This window comes from Cnephaeus nilssonii (genome assembly GCF_951640355.1).
Source record: "Cnephaeus nilssonii genome assembly, chromosome: 5".
Lineage (NCBI taxonomy): Eukaryota > Metazoa > Chordata > Mammalia > Chiroptera > Vespertilionidae > Cnephaeus > Cnephaeus nilssonii.
In genome coordinates, this window is record NC_137076.1 from 27,848,742 (window position 1) to 27,863,778 (window position 15,037).

Here is a 15,037-nt window from a genome sequence, read left to right on the forward strand (position 1 = left end):
GATCTGAGCCTTTATCTTCTTTCCAACCAAGGTTTAGAGATACAAAGCATATCCATTAGCTTTTCTTGTGTAACTATCCCCAAAAAGTTTAGGGGCTTAAAACAACAACAGTTACTTACTTAGTTCCCAAATCTGTCATTTGGGCAGGGCTTGGAAAGGCAGCTTGTCTCTGCTCCCCTTGGCATCAGCTAGAGAATCTCAACAGAGGGGTTTACTTCAAGGTGGCTCACTCCTATGGCTGCCAAGTTAATGCCAACTATCGTCTGGGGATGCAACAGGGGCAGATAGAATGAGGGCATCAGTACCTCTCCATAGTCTGCTTGGGCTTCCTCACAGCCGTCCCCCAAAGCAAGCATCCCAGGAGAGCAAGCAAAATGCATTGCGTTTTTCTGACCTGCCTGCAGGAGTCACTTGGTGTCCTCTGGACTCCTCGAAGTCGTGTCCATGTTCAAGGGAGTGGTATATAGACTCTACACACACCTCTGGAGTGCAGAGACGCAAGATTCCCTAAGAGCCATCTCACTTAGACAAGTGAGAAAACAAAGACACAGAGAGTGTGGAGATGGCTTCTAAGATGGCCCCAATGATCCCATTTCCTCCATTCATGCCCTTGTGTGACCTCCTCCCCTTGAGAGTGGGCTGGACCTGGCAATGGCTTCTAACCAACAAGTTATGGCAAAGGTGATGAAATGTCCCTTCTGAGATTGGATTACAAAAAGCTGTGCCTTCTGTCTTGACGAACTCCATTGCCTCCTCAGCTTGCTCGAGTTGGTAAAGCAAGCAACATGTTGGGAAGGTTTACATGGCAACGAGCTGAGGGCAGCCTTGGCCAATAGCCAGCAAGGAACTGAGGCCCTCAGTCCAACAATCCACAATGAACCAAATCCTGCCAGCAGTCACATAGGGAGTTTTAAAAGAGCTCCTTCTCTAGCCCTAACCGGTTTGGCTCAGTCGTCGGCCTGTGGACTGAAAGGTCCCAGGTTCGATTCCGGTCCAGGGCATGTACCTTGGTTGCAGGCACATCCCCAGTAGGAGGTGTGCAGGAGGCAGCTGATCAATGTTTCTCTCTCATCGATGTTTCTAACTCTCTATCCCTTTCCCTTCCTCTCTGTAAAAAATCAATAAAATATATTTTTTAAAATTAACAAATAAAAGAGCTCCTTCTCCAGTCAAGTCACAGTGACCTTCTTCATGTGCTCAATCATATCAAGCTTGATTCAAACTCAGGGCCTTTGCACATCCTGTTTCTACTATTTCTTTTCCCCAAATATGTGAATGGCTAGCCACAGCTCAACAGATGCGCTTTATTATAACTGAGACACCCTGTTGTAGAGGGCACAGCTTACCTGGGTCCAGAGTCCTGGTCCCCACAGAAACTGTCAGATCATAAATGTGTATTCTTTCAAACCACTAACTTAGGGACATTTAATACACAGCAATAGTAACTAATACATAGAGATCAAATGACTTGCCTAAGGTCACATAGACACTAAAGAACTGAATCAGGTCTTGAACCCAGGTCTCTCTGTCTCCAAAGTCATTCCCTTAACCACTTACCTGACCTGTCTTTCATAATAACAGAACATATCAAAAGCTTGATTCCCGTTTGAAAGTTTGTCTATGGATCCTTGTGTTTCAACATGACATCTGTATGCCTGTGTGTCTGTCTCTAAGTCTGCAGCTCTAATAGGGTGTGCCCAACTGTGTCTCTCTCCATGCATGTAACGATGTCTGGCTGTGAATCTGACTTGTGGCTGAGGCCTGACCTTGTCTGTCCCTTTGTTACTGCTCTAGCTATGCCTGTGCTCTATGTATTTCTGTCTGTCTTCCGAGTCTGTTTCTCTATCATCTTGCTTGCATTGACAGCTGTGATCTCTGCATGTATGCCCATCTGCCTGTTGCCCTGTCTGGAACTGTTTATGGCTGCATCCTTGTGTTATCTCTCTGCATCTATCACCTGTCTGGGTGAGGACTGCTCCTTGTGTGTTGCCCCTCTGAGCTTGTTGGTTTGTGTCCATGACTGTGGACTGCCTGAATGCCTTGGTATCTTTGTGTTTGTCTACTGTCTGTGACTGTTCTGGTCTGTTTATCTATGTCAATCACTTCCTGGCTGTATGTGTGTTATCTGTCAAGTGTTTGTGCCTGTGTTCTGATTCCGGGGAGTCCTGTGTCCATTCTGCGGCCCAGCTCCCTCTGGTGGTCCGACAAGGAATAGCTGGTGCAGATGGACCAAAGGAAAGAAGAGTTGAGGGAAGAGGAAGTACTTCAGGCAAATTGAATCATGGGCTGCACAGAGAGGGGAAGGCTTGGGTGTGATAGCAGGGACCACACTTGGCCTGGCCTGGCCTGGCAGGATGGGACTCGGGGTCCGGCCTCTGAGTCACCCATTGCCCACCCATCCCGAGGAAGGGCTAGGAGACAGGATGCCTGGTTTTCTCGAAGTGGGTGGGGGCAGGGACCTACCTCCGGGGACGTCACCCATGAAACTTCCTCTCTCAGCCACACAGGAAGCTGAGCCGGCTCAGGGCCCAGGCCCGAGCAAGCACGGGCCCCCAGAACCCTTGGGGAAAGGGCCCCACCGGGCCTGCCCAACAGGGACCATGGAATCCAGAGCTGAGTAAGAACATCCCCTCCTTCATCCTCTAGACCAAGATTCCTAGACCAGGCCTGGGCTGAGGCCAAGGGGAGGGGGGTCTGGGACAGGCTGGGGAGGAGGCCAGAGCCACAGGGGCAGGTGGCCCAAATCAAGGCTGGGCTCAGCTGGCTTAGAATACGGACTCCACTCTCAGACACACTTAGGCCACTTGCAGTCCCTCACCCCTTTCTTTACTCTCTCCCCCCACCCCACCCCTGTGCCTCTATGTGACTAGGTTTGTAATGCTGAGTGAGTACCTCACCTCTTGGCATATCATAGTTTCTGGGTCAGCAGAGTGAGGGAGGACTGTGTGTGCCCCTGTGTGCAAATGCTTGTGCAGGACTTGTATCAACATGAGGGTGAAGTGTTGGGGGTCTCTGGGTGAGGGACAGTGTGTCTGTAGTCAGTCCCACCATCTTCTGTTGTCTCCGGGTTTGCTATCTCTCTCCCTAAGCACAAGTCTCTGCGTCCTTTGTGTAGTGGGCGGAAGCAGGGGACAAGGGAGGTAGGCGTAGTCTGCAGGGCTCACAGAAGTACGAGGGCATGCTGCCCTCTCTCTGGTGTGAAATTTGAGGTCAGCCCCTGAGGCCTCATGAAGTCTCACATACAGAGATGCACAGGCCGGGCCTCTTGCTCTCAAAACCAGAGAGATGTTCACACATCTACCCAGTCACACTCACAGCCACACAAGAAAACATGGACTTATTCACCCTCACACTGGCTTGGCTTGATCACACTGTCACAGTCCTATGACATACACTGGACAGCCTCATCCTTTCAGGCCAACACGAGATAGTATCACAAACACACACACATCTGTATGCTCACACAAGCCATACACACACACACACACACCTTCTCACACAAGTCATGCACACACACACACACACCTGCTCAAGCAAGTTATGCACATACACACACAGTCACACTCCCTCACTCTGCTTCATACTCCCAGTCACACACACACACAATCAACACCATTCCATGCACACCCAGTCGTACAATCTACACAATCACTGCCAAAATCCTTGGGAGTCATGCACACACAGCCGCACAAGTCACACAGGCACACACAGTCACACATGTGCAGATACAACCACAGAAGCAAGTCCATGGACCCACTAAGCCCTTTCCTGTCCCACAGAGGGGGTCCCCCTGCCGTGTTTGACTGGTTCTTCGAAGCAGCCTGCCCGGCCTCCCTGCAGGAGGGTGAGTGGGGGAGGGCTTTGGGGGAGGGGAGTGGAGATGGAAGGTGGAGCCCTGAATGTAGAGGCCTGTTCTCCCTGCAGATCCTCCCATTCTGCGACAGTTCCCCCCAGACTTCAGGGACCAGGTATGCAGGCTGGTTCCTTGCTCCCTTGGGACCAGGGTCAGTCCCCTGGGGAGATTGTGGGGCCCAAAATGAGTGGCCACGCAGTGTGTGCTCTTCTCCACCCCCAGGAAGCTATGCAGATGGTGCCTAAATTCTGCTTCCCTTTCGATGTGGAAAGGTACGGAAGAAAGCAGACATCCAGCCACCTGGAGACCTAAGGACTCAGACACCCAGGGAATCAGGGCCCGAACAACTAGACTGATGGACACAGTCCTAGGAGCACTTGGGGGGGAAGGGCGGGGGAAGGAGCTGGGACCCAGTCTCTGAGCATTTTCCACCTCCAGGGAGCCTCCCAGCCCTGCGGTACAGCATTTCACCTTCGCCCTCACGGACCTGACCGGCACCCGTAGATTTGGTTTCTGCCGTCTAAGGGCCGGTGCCCACAGCTGTCTTTGCATCCTCAGGTGTGGAATATGGGGCAGGGGCTGGGGGGAGCCTCGACCTAGGAGCACTTCATGGAACCCGTATCCTCTCTCTACAGCCACCATCCCTGGTTTGAGGTGTTCTACAAGCTGCTGAACACAGTGGGAGACCTCCTGGCTCAGGACCAAGTGAGACCAGCCCCCCTCTCATTCCGCAGGAATCCTAGCCCCCCCCACACACACACAAGCCCCAAGCCCTGCTCAGAACTCACAGGCCAGACAAGAGCCCTGGGCTCCTCTCAGAACACCCAGCTTGAGCCAAGACCTTCAGAATCCCCAACCTAACTTTTCTTTTCTTTTTTAAAAACATATTTTTATTGATTTCAGAGAGGAAGGGAGAGGGAGAGAGAGATAGAAACATCAATGATGAGAGAGAATCATTAATCGGCTGCCTCCTGCACGCGCCCCACTAGGGATTGAGCCTGCAACCCGGACATGTGCCCTTGACCGGACTCGAACCCGGAACCGGGACCCTTCAGTCCGCAGGCCGACGCTCTATCCACTGAGCCAAACCGGCTAGGGCTCCAACCTACGCTTTGACTCAGACACCTCACCCCCACCCAGGTCTCGGAGGTCGAGGAACTTCTAAGCCTGCTGCAGCGGACCCTGCCAGAAACCCAGGCCTCCGTGGAGCTGGTGAGTAGCTCCGAACCCCTGGGCGTCGGACCCCAGGCGGATGGGGAGGCAGCCCCCCAGCCCTGAGGGCCACACAGACACACCTCTCCCTCAGGGCAGCGGAGTGACGGTCTCCAGTGTGCCCGCCAGGATGCCCCCAGCCCCCGGGAACATCAGGCCGGTGAGCAGGGCTGGGGAGCCTGGAAGGTTGGGCTCCCAGGTGAAGCCAACCCCTGATTGATCGGTCCCCTCGCCAATCTCCCCCTCCCCCTCCCCACCACCACCACCACCACCACCAGCTTTCCTGTTTCGTGGCCCCCGACTCCGGCCGCCTGCCATCCATTCCGGAGAACGTGAGTGGGCTCCTCAGAGGGGGGCGGGAAGAGGCCCCGAAACCCGCAGGGGCTGCCCGGTCCTGCCGTCCCCCGCGCCCAGCGCCCCTCTCTGTCCCTCAGAGGAACCTCACAGAGCTGGTGGTGGCGGTGACCGATGAGAACATCGTGGGGCTGTTCGCGGCGCTCCTGGCCGAGCGGAGGGTCCTGCTCACCGCCAGCAAGCTGAGCACCGTGAGGCGGGGCCAGCCGGGCCGGGCGGGGCCGAGTCCTGGCTTCGTCCCTGGGGGCGGGGCGACGGGGGCCGATTCCTACTCTAACCTCACCCGGCGTCACCCGCGGGCAAAGTCCTGGCTCTGCCCCCTTGGAAGGTCAGGGTTGAGTTGAAGGCTGGCTCCACTCTGGTGGGGGGAGTCAGCGTGGGTAGCGCCGTAGCTGCCGTTTGGAAGCTCCTCTCTGGGAAGGCCGAGCCGGACTCCACCCACTGTGGGCCGGAACAAGCCCGGCCCCGCCCCTCTGGAGGGCGAGCTCGGGGAGCGCTAAATTCTAGCTCGGCCCCGAAGTGGAAGGACCGGGAGGGTGGGTGGCCGTGGAGGCTGCATGCTGGCTCCGCCCCTAGGGCAGGACCAAGGAAGATAGCTTTTAGCCCCGCCTCTTTAGGGATAGGGTCAGTGGAGCGGAGTCGTGGCTCCACCCCTAGAGGCGGGGCTAGGGCGACTCAGTGTTAGCTCCGCCTTGTTGGGGGTGGGGCTAGTGGGCTGAGTCACAGCTCTGCCCCTAGGAAGAGGGATCCTGGAGGATTGCATATTAGCCCCAACCCTAGGACTTGCCCTGAATCGCAGGCCACTCGCAGCCCCTCCCCCTGAGTGAGCACCTCTTACCTGACCTGTCTTTCCTGGCTCCACCTGCTCCAAGCACTGTCATTTGCCAAATTCTAGGTCTCCACCTGATTCCTAAAGGGGTGTGAATTTTCACCTCTTACCCAGCAGCGGGTGGGTAAGGTGAGGTGGGTGGGAAATGGAGCTGGGAGAGGGTTCTTGAACCATCCCAGAGAGGGTTCTTGAAGCTGGGGGCCCAGGCCCTGAATCCACAGTACCCACCCGTCCCCAGCTGACCTCGTGTGTCCACGCGTCCTGTGCCCTCCTGTATCCCATGAGATGGGAGCACGTGCTGATCCCCACGCTGCCGCCGCACCTGCTGGACTACTGCTGGTGAGGGGCGGGGTCTGGGAAGGGGAAGGCGCAGGGCCTGAGGGCCTGGGGGCCTGGGGGCCTGGGCATAGCGCCTGCATGACCCTGCTCCCTTCGGTCGTCCGCAGCGCTCCCATGCCCTACTTCATCGGAGTCCACGCCAGTCTCACAGAGGTCAGTGGGAGCGCCCATGGACGGCAGGGACGGGCGGAGTTCTCCTCCCTCTGCGTCCCCAGATCCCCTCCCCCACCAGGGATCCTCAGACTCTGAGCTGCGGTCCCCCTACCACCCTCCAACATAGAGAGTGCTGGAGAAAGGTCTGGAAGATGTCGTGATGATGAACGTGGACTCCAATATCTTAGAGACGCCTTTCGACGACGTGCAGGCGCTGCCTCCCGACGTGGTCAGTGTCACCCCTCCCACCCTCCCGTCGCGTCTGGGAGAGGGAGGCCCCAAACCCACCCGCTCAGCGCGGCTCCCTTGTCCTCCAGGTGTCCCTGCTGAGGCTGAGGCTAAGAAAGGTCGCGCTGGCCCCAGGAGAAGGGGTGTCCCGTCTTTTCCTCAAAGCCCAGGCACTGCTCTTTGGGGGGTACCGCGATGCGCTGGTCTGCAGCCCGGTGAGCAGGGGGGATGCTGAGGAGGAGGCCTAGTGGACCCTGGAAGATGATATCATTTAGAGTGTTTACTCTAGGCCTCCATTTGCTCATCTGTAAAATGGGATCCAGATAGTACCCAGCCAAACGGATGGCGTGAGTAACATGCTTGGATAGTGCCTGGCACATCATGAGTATCCAAATGCTAGGTTCTACTATTACTATGTCATTTAATGCTCATGACAGTATTATGAGATAGGTGCCATTATGGTCCCATTTTACATGTGAAGAAACTGAGGCTTGGAGAAGTCCTATGGTAGGTGAGTGTTAAACCCAGGACTCTGATCTGCTGACTTTCAAACCCCCTCCCTCAGTTTTCCACTCTTCTATAAAAACTTGAGGGAGGGGGAAATTCTATTATTTAAGTATCTGATGTTCCTGTTGGCTGTGCCTTAACCACACATCTGGAGTCTGCCCATTTCTCCCCATCATCCGTCTCCACCCTGGTCTGGTCCCCATTATTGCTCACCTAGATAAGCGTGCTCGCCTCCCTGATGAGTCCCCTCTCCCCGGTTCCCACCCTCACCCTCATAGTCTGTCCTCCCTGAAGTGGCCAGAAGTCACCTGTGAGCACCCCAGGCAGGTCTCCTCCCTCCTCTTCCCTCTAGGGCTCCCACCTCCCTCTGGGTAAAAGCCCAAATCTTCCCCTTGGCTCACCAGGCCCTGCACAAGAGCAGGCACACAGCAGGCGCTCAATCAACATTTGCTACGTAGATAGATGGTAGAGTAAGGGAGGCAGCTGGTGTCCGGGAGAGCCTCCGGGAGCTCAGGACGAGGATCCTCCCTCCAGGGCCAGCCTGTGACCTTCAGTGAAGAAGCCTTCTTGGCCCAGAAGCCCGGGGCTCCCTTGCAGGCCTTCCACCGGCGGGCAGTGCACCTGCAGCTGTTCAAACAGGTGCGCCGGAGCCCGGGGGCGGGATTGGGACTTGGGGGGCGGGGTCAGCGACGCCGCGCCTGGGTCCTGTGGGCGGGGCTAGAGTCCAGTTGGTCTGGCGGGATCTCCCACTTCAGACTGGGGAGGCAGAACTGAAACTAGGTTTCTTAAAGAGAAGAGCTCCCGTCCTGATTTCCTAAGGGACAAAATCTACTCCTTGGTCCCTGGGGAAATAAGGGTGGGACCAAGTTCCAGGATCAGGGTGGGAGTCTGTGCCAGTCTTCGGGAGTTCTGGGCGTGTCCAGAGTGCGCACCTCCTTTGGGAGGAAGGAGGAGGCAGGCCGGGACTCCGGGGTACCTGGGAGGGGGCTGGAGCGCGATCGGACACCTGGGTTCCCGGAGGAAGGTGGGCTGGACTCCAAGATCCTTCAGCGCGGGCGTGGGTTCTAGGGTCCCTGAAGGTGGGGTCAACCGCTTCCAGGGTCACTGAGAGGTGGGTCGGTCCGAAGTGGCAGAATCTGACTTCCGGGTCCCTGTGAGGGGCGGGGTCTGGTCCCTGATAACAGGTCCTGACCTGGGGCCAGAGGAGACGGTAGGACCTCTGGCTTCCAGAGGTGGGCTCCAGACCTCCTGGGTCCTGGGGGGTGGGCCCCTAGCCGGGTGAGGAACGACTTCTACTTCCTGAGGGCGAGAGGACTCCTAGTCCTTGCATTCAGATGTGACTCTGATCCTTTCTCCCATCCCCAGTTCATTGATGGCCGGCTGGAGAGACTTAACACAGGAGAGGGGTTCTCCGATCTGTTTGAGCAGGAGATCACCTGCAGTGGGGCCTCCTCAGGTGAGCCCTGAATCTAGCCCGGAGTCCCTACCCCAACAGCCCCCCAGCCTGAGCAATGCCTGCCACGACCATACTCTCTCCTCACTCCAGGCACCCTTCGCTCCTACCAGCTCTGGGCAGACAACCTAAAGGTATTGAACACCTGTCTTGTTTATTATTGAATTAATTTAATCTCACAACAGTCCCCACATAGGGTCATCATTTTGCTCATTTATAGAGGTGAAGAAATTGAGGCTCAGAAAGGGAGAAGGGCTTGTCTGGGGTCACACAATCCTGGAGTGAAGCGGGTCCTGGGGTAACACCAGATGCCCAAGCCTCTTTCCCTTGGCATTCTCTCTCCAGAAAGGTGGTGGTGCCTTCCTGCATTCTGTCAAGGCCAAGACCCAACCAACCGTCAGAAACATGTATCGCTCGGTGAGGCTGGGCTACACAGGCCACTTACTGGGGTGACAGGGGACATTTTAACCCCGCACTTAACGTGCACATATTTTGCCCTAGCTGGTTTGGCTCAGTGGATAGTGTCAGCCTGCGGACTGAGGGGTCCAGGGTTCGATTCCGGTCAAGGGCACATGCCTGGGTTGCGGGCTTGATCCCCATTGGGGGAGGTGCAGGAGGCAGCCAATCAATGATTCTCTCTCATCATTGATGTTTCTATCTCTCTCTTCCTCTCTGAAATCAATAAAGATATTTAAAAAAAAATAAAGTGCACATATTTTTATCAACTGAATCAGCAGTTAAACCATTAACAATTTTTCCCACTTTTATTTTCCATTCACTATTCTCATGTTTGTCAGGATTTCTTTCCTATTTAAAATTGACAACCAAGATTCATTGGTGTTTTTTTGTTTGTTTGTTTTGTCCTTCTCAGACACTGCAAACCCCGCTTCTATCCTTGTGGGGGTTTTTCTCCAAGCCCGTTTCCTGGGGCCAACTTCTGTGGCTCCAAATTGTCCATTCAGTTTTATTCTCTACTCGGCTTTTGAACACGGACACATTTTTATGATGTTCTGTTTTTGCCACTCCCCGTTTCATCTGGGGGTTCTTTCCCCCAGGAATATTCCTTTTGTATTAGCCAAGGGGGTGAGAGTTTGTATTGACTCCTTAGGTGATGCATGGGGAATTGTGAATATATTTGTGAGACATAAACATGAATAGATGGCAGACTCCGCTGTTCTAGGGAACGGGGCGGTGGGGGGAAGGGGGGTTGAGTTCTCAAATGTCCGGTGTCAAATCACCTCAAATCTAATTCTTGTGGCTCCTCCATAGGCCAAGAGCGGCTTGAAGGGAGTGCAGACTCTCCTGATGTACAAGGTAAAGCTAATGGCCAATGGGTGGGGGGGATGGGGAAATTGGGCTCCTGGCTCACCCAACCTCTTCCTAGGATAAGGATTCTGGCCTGCAGAGGGGGGGCTCCCTCAGGGCTTTCTCCCTCACCAGTCGCTCAGATCACCTGCAGCAACGTCTGCCTATCACCCAGCACTTTGGACAGGTGAGATGCCCCGCCTCCACCCCAACACACACACACCTGGAATTATCACCAAGTCTTCCACCCATCCTCAGTCTCCATCTAGACAACTTGCCTCCCTCCTCCTGTACCCCATTACCTGCTGCCCGCTTCACACTCACCCTCCTTCACACAACTCCCCTGACTCTAGCTTCTGGGGCCCCACCCCTCCAAACCTGTCCTTTGCAGAACCGGCCCCTTCGCCCCAGCAGGAGACACCGGCAGGAAGAGAGACCTTCTGAGTCCCTGGGGGAGAGGTAAGGCTCAAAGGCAGGAGAGGGGGCAATATTGTAAGTGGGAGGCCAGAACTAATGGGGAAGGTGATCTCCAAATTTCAAACCTGCCAGAGCCACCAGACTGGAGCTGGGGGTTTAGGGCAGATATCTGAGGCTGCCTAACCTCACACAGGACACCCCCTCTGAGCCCTGAGGATACCCAGGACTCCTGGGCAGAGGAAGCTCTGGACAGCAGCTTCCTGGGGTCTGGGGAAGAACTGGATTTGCTGAGTGAGATACTAGACAGTCTGAGCACGGGAGCCACAAGGACGGGCAGCCTGCGGTCCAGCCAGAGCTTAGACTGCTGCCACAGAGAGGACTCGGACAGCTGCCTCAGCCTGGTGAGCCCTCCAGTCCTCTCCCACTGGCCCACCCAACTTGCCACCCCCTCCCCCTCTAAAGTCCAGCAACTTGCTAATCTCCCCAACCCCCATCCAGCCTAGTTTACCAGGAAGACAAAGGTGGCAGCCAGATGAGGAGGACCCCCCAGAATCCTATTCCCAGTCCCTGCCTGCCGGCCTGCCATCTCTGCAAAGCCCCCAGCCTCCAGATACCACAAGGTCCTCAAAGAACCTCACTCCCTCAGAGGCCAGCCAAGAAATCACTTCTTCAACCCAATGGTTAATAGCTTCTGCAGACCCAAGCAGCAGAGGGGACTTCAAATCCTCTCTCACAGAGCCCCATCAACAAACCCCACCTCTCTCCCCGCTCCATGAGGCCGCCGGAGAGCCCAGAGGCGAGGAGAGCTCCTGCTCCCAGCTCTCCACAGTGCCCACCCAGCCCAGCCCTGCAGAGAGCCCCCAACCTCCGCTGCCCACAAAGCCCAACTCAGATATCACCTGGACATCTCAAACCCTTGACTCTACCTCAGATCCCTGTTTCCCAGAGAGCCCCAGAGCCCCTGCTGTGCCCGCCGGCAACTGGCAGGAGCCCCAGGCCAGGAACCGGCCCAGAGTTGCTGAGCTTAAAAAGTGTTTTGAAGGTTAAGGACCAGGCATCTGGAGGAGAAGCCATTCTCTCAATAAAGTCACAAGAGCCCAATGCTGTCTTTTCCTGGTGAGTTTACCTGGGGGCCCTCTCTCTGCTCATAAACCCATCCCATCCAACTTCCCCACTGGCTCCTAAGGGTAGTGAAAAGCCTCCCTTCCAGGAAACCCTCCCAGGCCCTAAGATCCTCGAAACCTTGCAATTCATCCTCCACGGCCTATGAGCCCTGCATTTACCTCCTCCATCTAGGCTAATTTCTGCCTCCACCAGTTCAAAAAAAGGTTTTATTATATCTCACTACCAATTTTACACATATATATATATATATAAAATATGAGCATCCCCACCCTCTCTTGCCCTCAGGGGCAGAGTTTTGAAGCACCTTTTTCCCTTCTACTCTTAAGCCCAGGTTTTGAAGGCTCAGAGTGGGATCCACCTTCCCCCAAGGTCACACAGCAAGGGAGGGAGATGGAGAGAGGAAGGGGACCTAGATGGGCAGGCACCCTTGCACTTTCTCCTTGGAGTCCTGGGGAGCCCGGGCCTCGGTTGCGTGGGAGAACTGAAAGGAAAGGAGAGGGTCATTGTCGGGCCTGTGTGGAGATGGTGCAGCAAGCAGAAAGGCGGGTCCCTAGCACCGGCACCCCCAATTGCAGGCAGAGTCATGCAGAGGCGACATGCTTCGCAGAGCCCGCCCGGCAGGTGCCCCATGGCCCCAAAGTCCAACTGAGCCATCATGGGCTCGTGTCTCGGTGGTGGATGCCGTGTGGGAGCAGGTGCTGGGCAGTCCTGGGTAGTGGTGGTGGTGGTGGTGGCAGACCCCAGCGTTCAGATGAGCCGCTCCTCAGGAGGCAGCTTGAGGTTGGGGGGTGGTGGCGCTCGGGCACCCACCTGCTCCTCACTGCTGGGCCGGTAGGTGCCTTCCGTCTGCCGCTTCTCCCGCAGTTTCCGCACCAGCAGCACCAGCCCCACGGCCAGAAGCAGGGCAGCCAAGAGGGAGAAGACCACAATGATGGCAGTGGTGGCCTCCTTAGACTGCGAGACAGGGGACAGGTGTGACTCCCCTGAATCTGGGGATCCTGTCTACCCCCACCTTAGAAGCATCCAGGGTTCCTAATCCCCCACACACACACACCTGCTCCTTTTGGTGATCTGGTTCCTCTACCCTGATCCCCACCGATCACATTTGGGGCTCCCAGTCCCCCACACCTGCCATGTCTGGAGTCCCCCTTCCAAGCACCTGCCACATCTGGGTTCCTAGCTTTCTCCCCCCCCCCCCCCCCCGCCCCACTCCTCCTGAGAGGCCTATAGGGCTCCTGACCCACTGCACTTGCCACCATTTACTCCCCTCCTGAGGTTCTGGGTCTTCCCCAGTCTGGGCCCCTGGCTCTCCCTAATTGTCAGGTTGATATTCTGGTCTCTCACACTTGGGGTTCTCCAATGCCAACCCCCATCCTGGCCTGCTACCTCTGGGGATCTAGGCCCCTCCACCTGCTACTTGTGGATAGCATCCTGAATAGAATCCCTGCTCCCTTCATGCCATATATACCGCCCCCCCCCCAACTCACCAGGGCCCCATTGAAGCTGGGGTATGGGGTGGTAGTGGTGTTATTCTCAGGTGCAGTGGGTTCCAATGCTGTGGGGAAGTGGTAGAGAGAATAAATGAAGCTCCATCTATCACTCCCATCCTGGCACATCTGCCCCCTTCCTTGGTGATTTCCCCTGCCCTCACCCCCCGTTAGAACTCTGCCCTTCTGACTGTGGGTGCTCTGCACATCGGAGCCAGCTCCCTGCACTGCTACTCTGGCCACCCCCAGCCCAGTGGAGCCCAGCAGTGAGGAATCGGCCCACCGTAGTTTGCAGTTAGCGCTGAGTTGGGGGCTATGACAATGGATGGTGTCGAAGCCCAACTGTCCCCTCCTCTCCCCTCCCCCACCTACCTGGCCTTTTCTTGGCTCTGAAAGATCTGGACAGATCCTGCTTTTCCCCGGAGTATCTATTTAATTCCACTCCCACCCCCATCCCCACCCCAGGCTCTTCAAACTGGAAGAACTGAATGGCTGGGTCCACCCATATGGCCAGCCTGGTCGTCATCCTGGACTCAGAGCCCCAGGCAGGCAGGCCTCCGCCAGGCGCCCAGACAACCCAAAACACCTCAACCACAGAGACTCAGATATGCAGGCCTCCTCTCCCTCCAGCTCATAATTCCACCCCAATCAGGAACTCAGGAATTCTAGACCAACTGCGACCGTCCAAGGAAGGACTTAGGAATTCAAAATCCCCAGCCCTGACCTTGTCGACTGCTGCCCCCAAGGCACTCCATGCCCGCCCCCCAGTTCTTAACCTCTCGGTGTCCCAGGTCCCCAGCGCCCCTGCCGGTACCTACTTTGCCCCCAGACCCGGCCCCAGCGGGCCGGCAGCAGCGGCAGGCCGAGCGCCAGGAGCAGCCCCAGGCTGGGGCTCGCCATGGGCCTGGGGAGAGCGGCTGGTGGCACCAGGGACAGGGCTTCTTGCGCGCCGCTCCTACCGCATCTCGGGCCAGAGGTGCTGACGACTTGGCACCTGCGGGCGGGAGACGGAGAAAGGCCAGGGCGTGGGGGAGGAGGCTTGACCCAGGCGCAGGCCCAGGGGAGGGGCGACCCGCGCCAGGGCACCCCGGAGTCCAGCCCCGCCCCGCCGCCAGAGGTCAGAGATTAAAAATTAACTCGGGGAAGTGCATTCCTAGGCTCTGGAAAGGGAAGCGGGTAGGGAAAGGAGGCGGCAGGTCAACCAGCGCGACCTGCCTCCCTACCTGGCCCCGGCGTCCTTGATCTCCCTCAGGTTCCCGGTCGGATTCCCTCGCTCGAATCCCTCCGTGCGTTCCTCGGTCGCCCGGCCGGACTACACCGGCTCCTCCCGCTCACGTGACCCGGAAAGTTTAGTCACTCACCTGGGAGGGGAGCGCACTTCCGGCTTGTGCACCTGAGCAGCGATGAGGGGGCGGAGCCAGGCGGGAGGTGGGGTCGCGCCTCTCGTGCGCACCTGTAACGGGAACCCAATCCTATAATGCGGAAAAGCAAAAGAGGAGCGGAAGCCAGAGGGAGCTCCCGCGTGCATTGCGGGCCCGTCTGTAAGACCGCACAGGTGTGGAGACACACGAGGCGTGGAGACACGGTGGTATGAGGCACTCCTGTTTGGGGCCGACCCAGATGGGGAGTCCCTAATGGAAAAACACCTGCGCGGTACACACCTGCATGGGAGCAAACGTGTGGAAAAGACATCGGCAAGGACATGTAAGAAACACACCTGTGGGAGACGTCTGCCTTGAATCACATCCATTTGGAGTATAGCTGAATAGAAGCAC

At 56.6% G+C, this 15,037-nt stretch overlaps 2 protein-coding genes across 4 annotated transcripts; one reads left to right on the forward strand and one right to left on the reverse strand.

Annotated features, from left to right (window-relative positions):
* Positions 1–648: 648 nt before the first annotated feature.
* DENND1C (DENN domain containing 1C) lies at positions 649–11,754 on the forward strand. 2 transcript variants are annotated; one of them, XM_079771808.1, is made up of 23 exons: positions 649–2,617; positions 3,780–3,844; positions 3,925–3,968; positions 4,076–4,125; positions 4,292–4,411; positions 4,489–4,558; positions 4,994–5,065; positions 5,160–5,225; positions 5,344–5,397; positions 5,500–5,610; positions 6,487–6,587; positions 6,695–6,740; positions 6,868–6,969; positions 7,058–7,183; positions 8,010–8,114; positions 8,841–8,931; positions 9,022–9,062; positions 9,274–9,345; positions 10,198–10,242; positions 10,313–10,420; positions 10,625–10,692; positions 10,844–11,051; positions 11,149–11,754. In XM_079771808.1, exons 1-23 carry the CDS (start codon positions 2,355–2,357, stop codon positions 11,695–11,697), a joined length of 2,577 nt encoding a protein of 858 aa, XP_079627934.1. In that variant the 5' UTR covers positions 649–2,354; the 3' UTR covers positions 11,698–11,754. The 2 variants fall into 2 exon arrangements, with proteins under 2 accessions (XP_079627934.1, XP_079627933.1); XM_079771807.1 differs by lacking the exon at positions 649–2,617 and having other exon boundaries at positions 2,886–3,844.
* A 246-nt stretch (positions 11,755–12,000) lies between these two features.
* Positions 12,001–15,027, reverse strand: CRB3 (crumbs cell polarity complex component 3). Of its 2 annotated transcripts, XM_079771812.1 has the most exons (6): positions 14,980–15,027; positions 14,624–14,715; positions 14,081–14,256; positions 13,263–13,330; positions 12,586–12,729; positions 12,001–12,256 (listed from the first exon to the last, which is right to left on the reverse strand). In XM_079771812.1, exons 1-6 carry the CDS (start codon positions 15,010–15,012, stop codon positions 12,185–12,187), a joined length of 585 nt encoding a protein of 194 aa, XP_079627938.1. In that variant the 5' UTR covers positions 15,013–15,027; the 3' UTR covers positions 12,001–12,184. The 2 variants fall into 2 exon arrangements, with proteins under 2 accessions (XP_079627938.1, XP_079627937.1); XM_079771811.1 differs by having other exon boundaries at positions 14,624–14,996.
* Positions 15,028–15,037: the final 10 nt, after the last annotated feature.

Bases quoted from the DNA above. Each gene is read 5' to 3' on its own strand.
- DENND1C (XM_079771807.1), top strand. From the start codon at position 3,385: ATGACATACACTGGACAGCCTCATCCTTTCAGGCCAACACGAGATAGT. The intron at 5,611-6,486 runs GTGAGGCGGGGC...ACCCGTCCCCAG, and splicing joins CCGCCAGCAAGCTGAGCACC to CTGACCTCGTGTGTCCACGC. The intron at 6,741-6,867 runs GTCAGTGGGAGC...CCTCCAACATAG, and splicing joins TCCACGCCAGTCTCACAGAG to AGAGTGCTGGAGAAAGGTCT.
- CRB3 (XM_079771811.1), bottom strand. From the start codon at position 14,790: ATGCACGCGGGAGCTCCCTCTGGCTTCCGCTCCTCTTTTGCTTTTCCG. The intron at 12,730-13,262 runs GTGAGTTGGGGG...CCTGTCTCGCAG, and splicing joins CCAGCTTCAATGGGGCCCTG to TCTAAGGAGGCCACCACTGC. The intron at 12,257-12,585 runs GTGGGTGCCCGA...CTTTCCTTTCAG, and splicing joins GGCCCAGCAGTGAGGAGCAG to TTCTCCCACGCAACCGAGGC.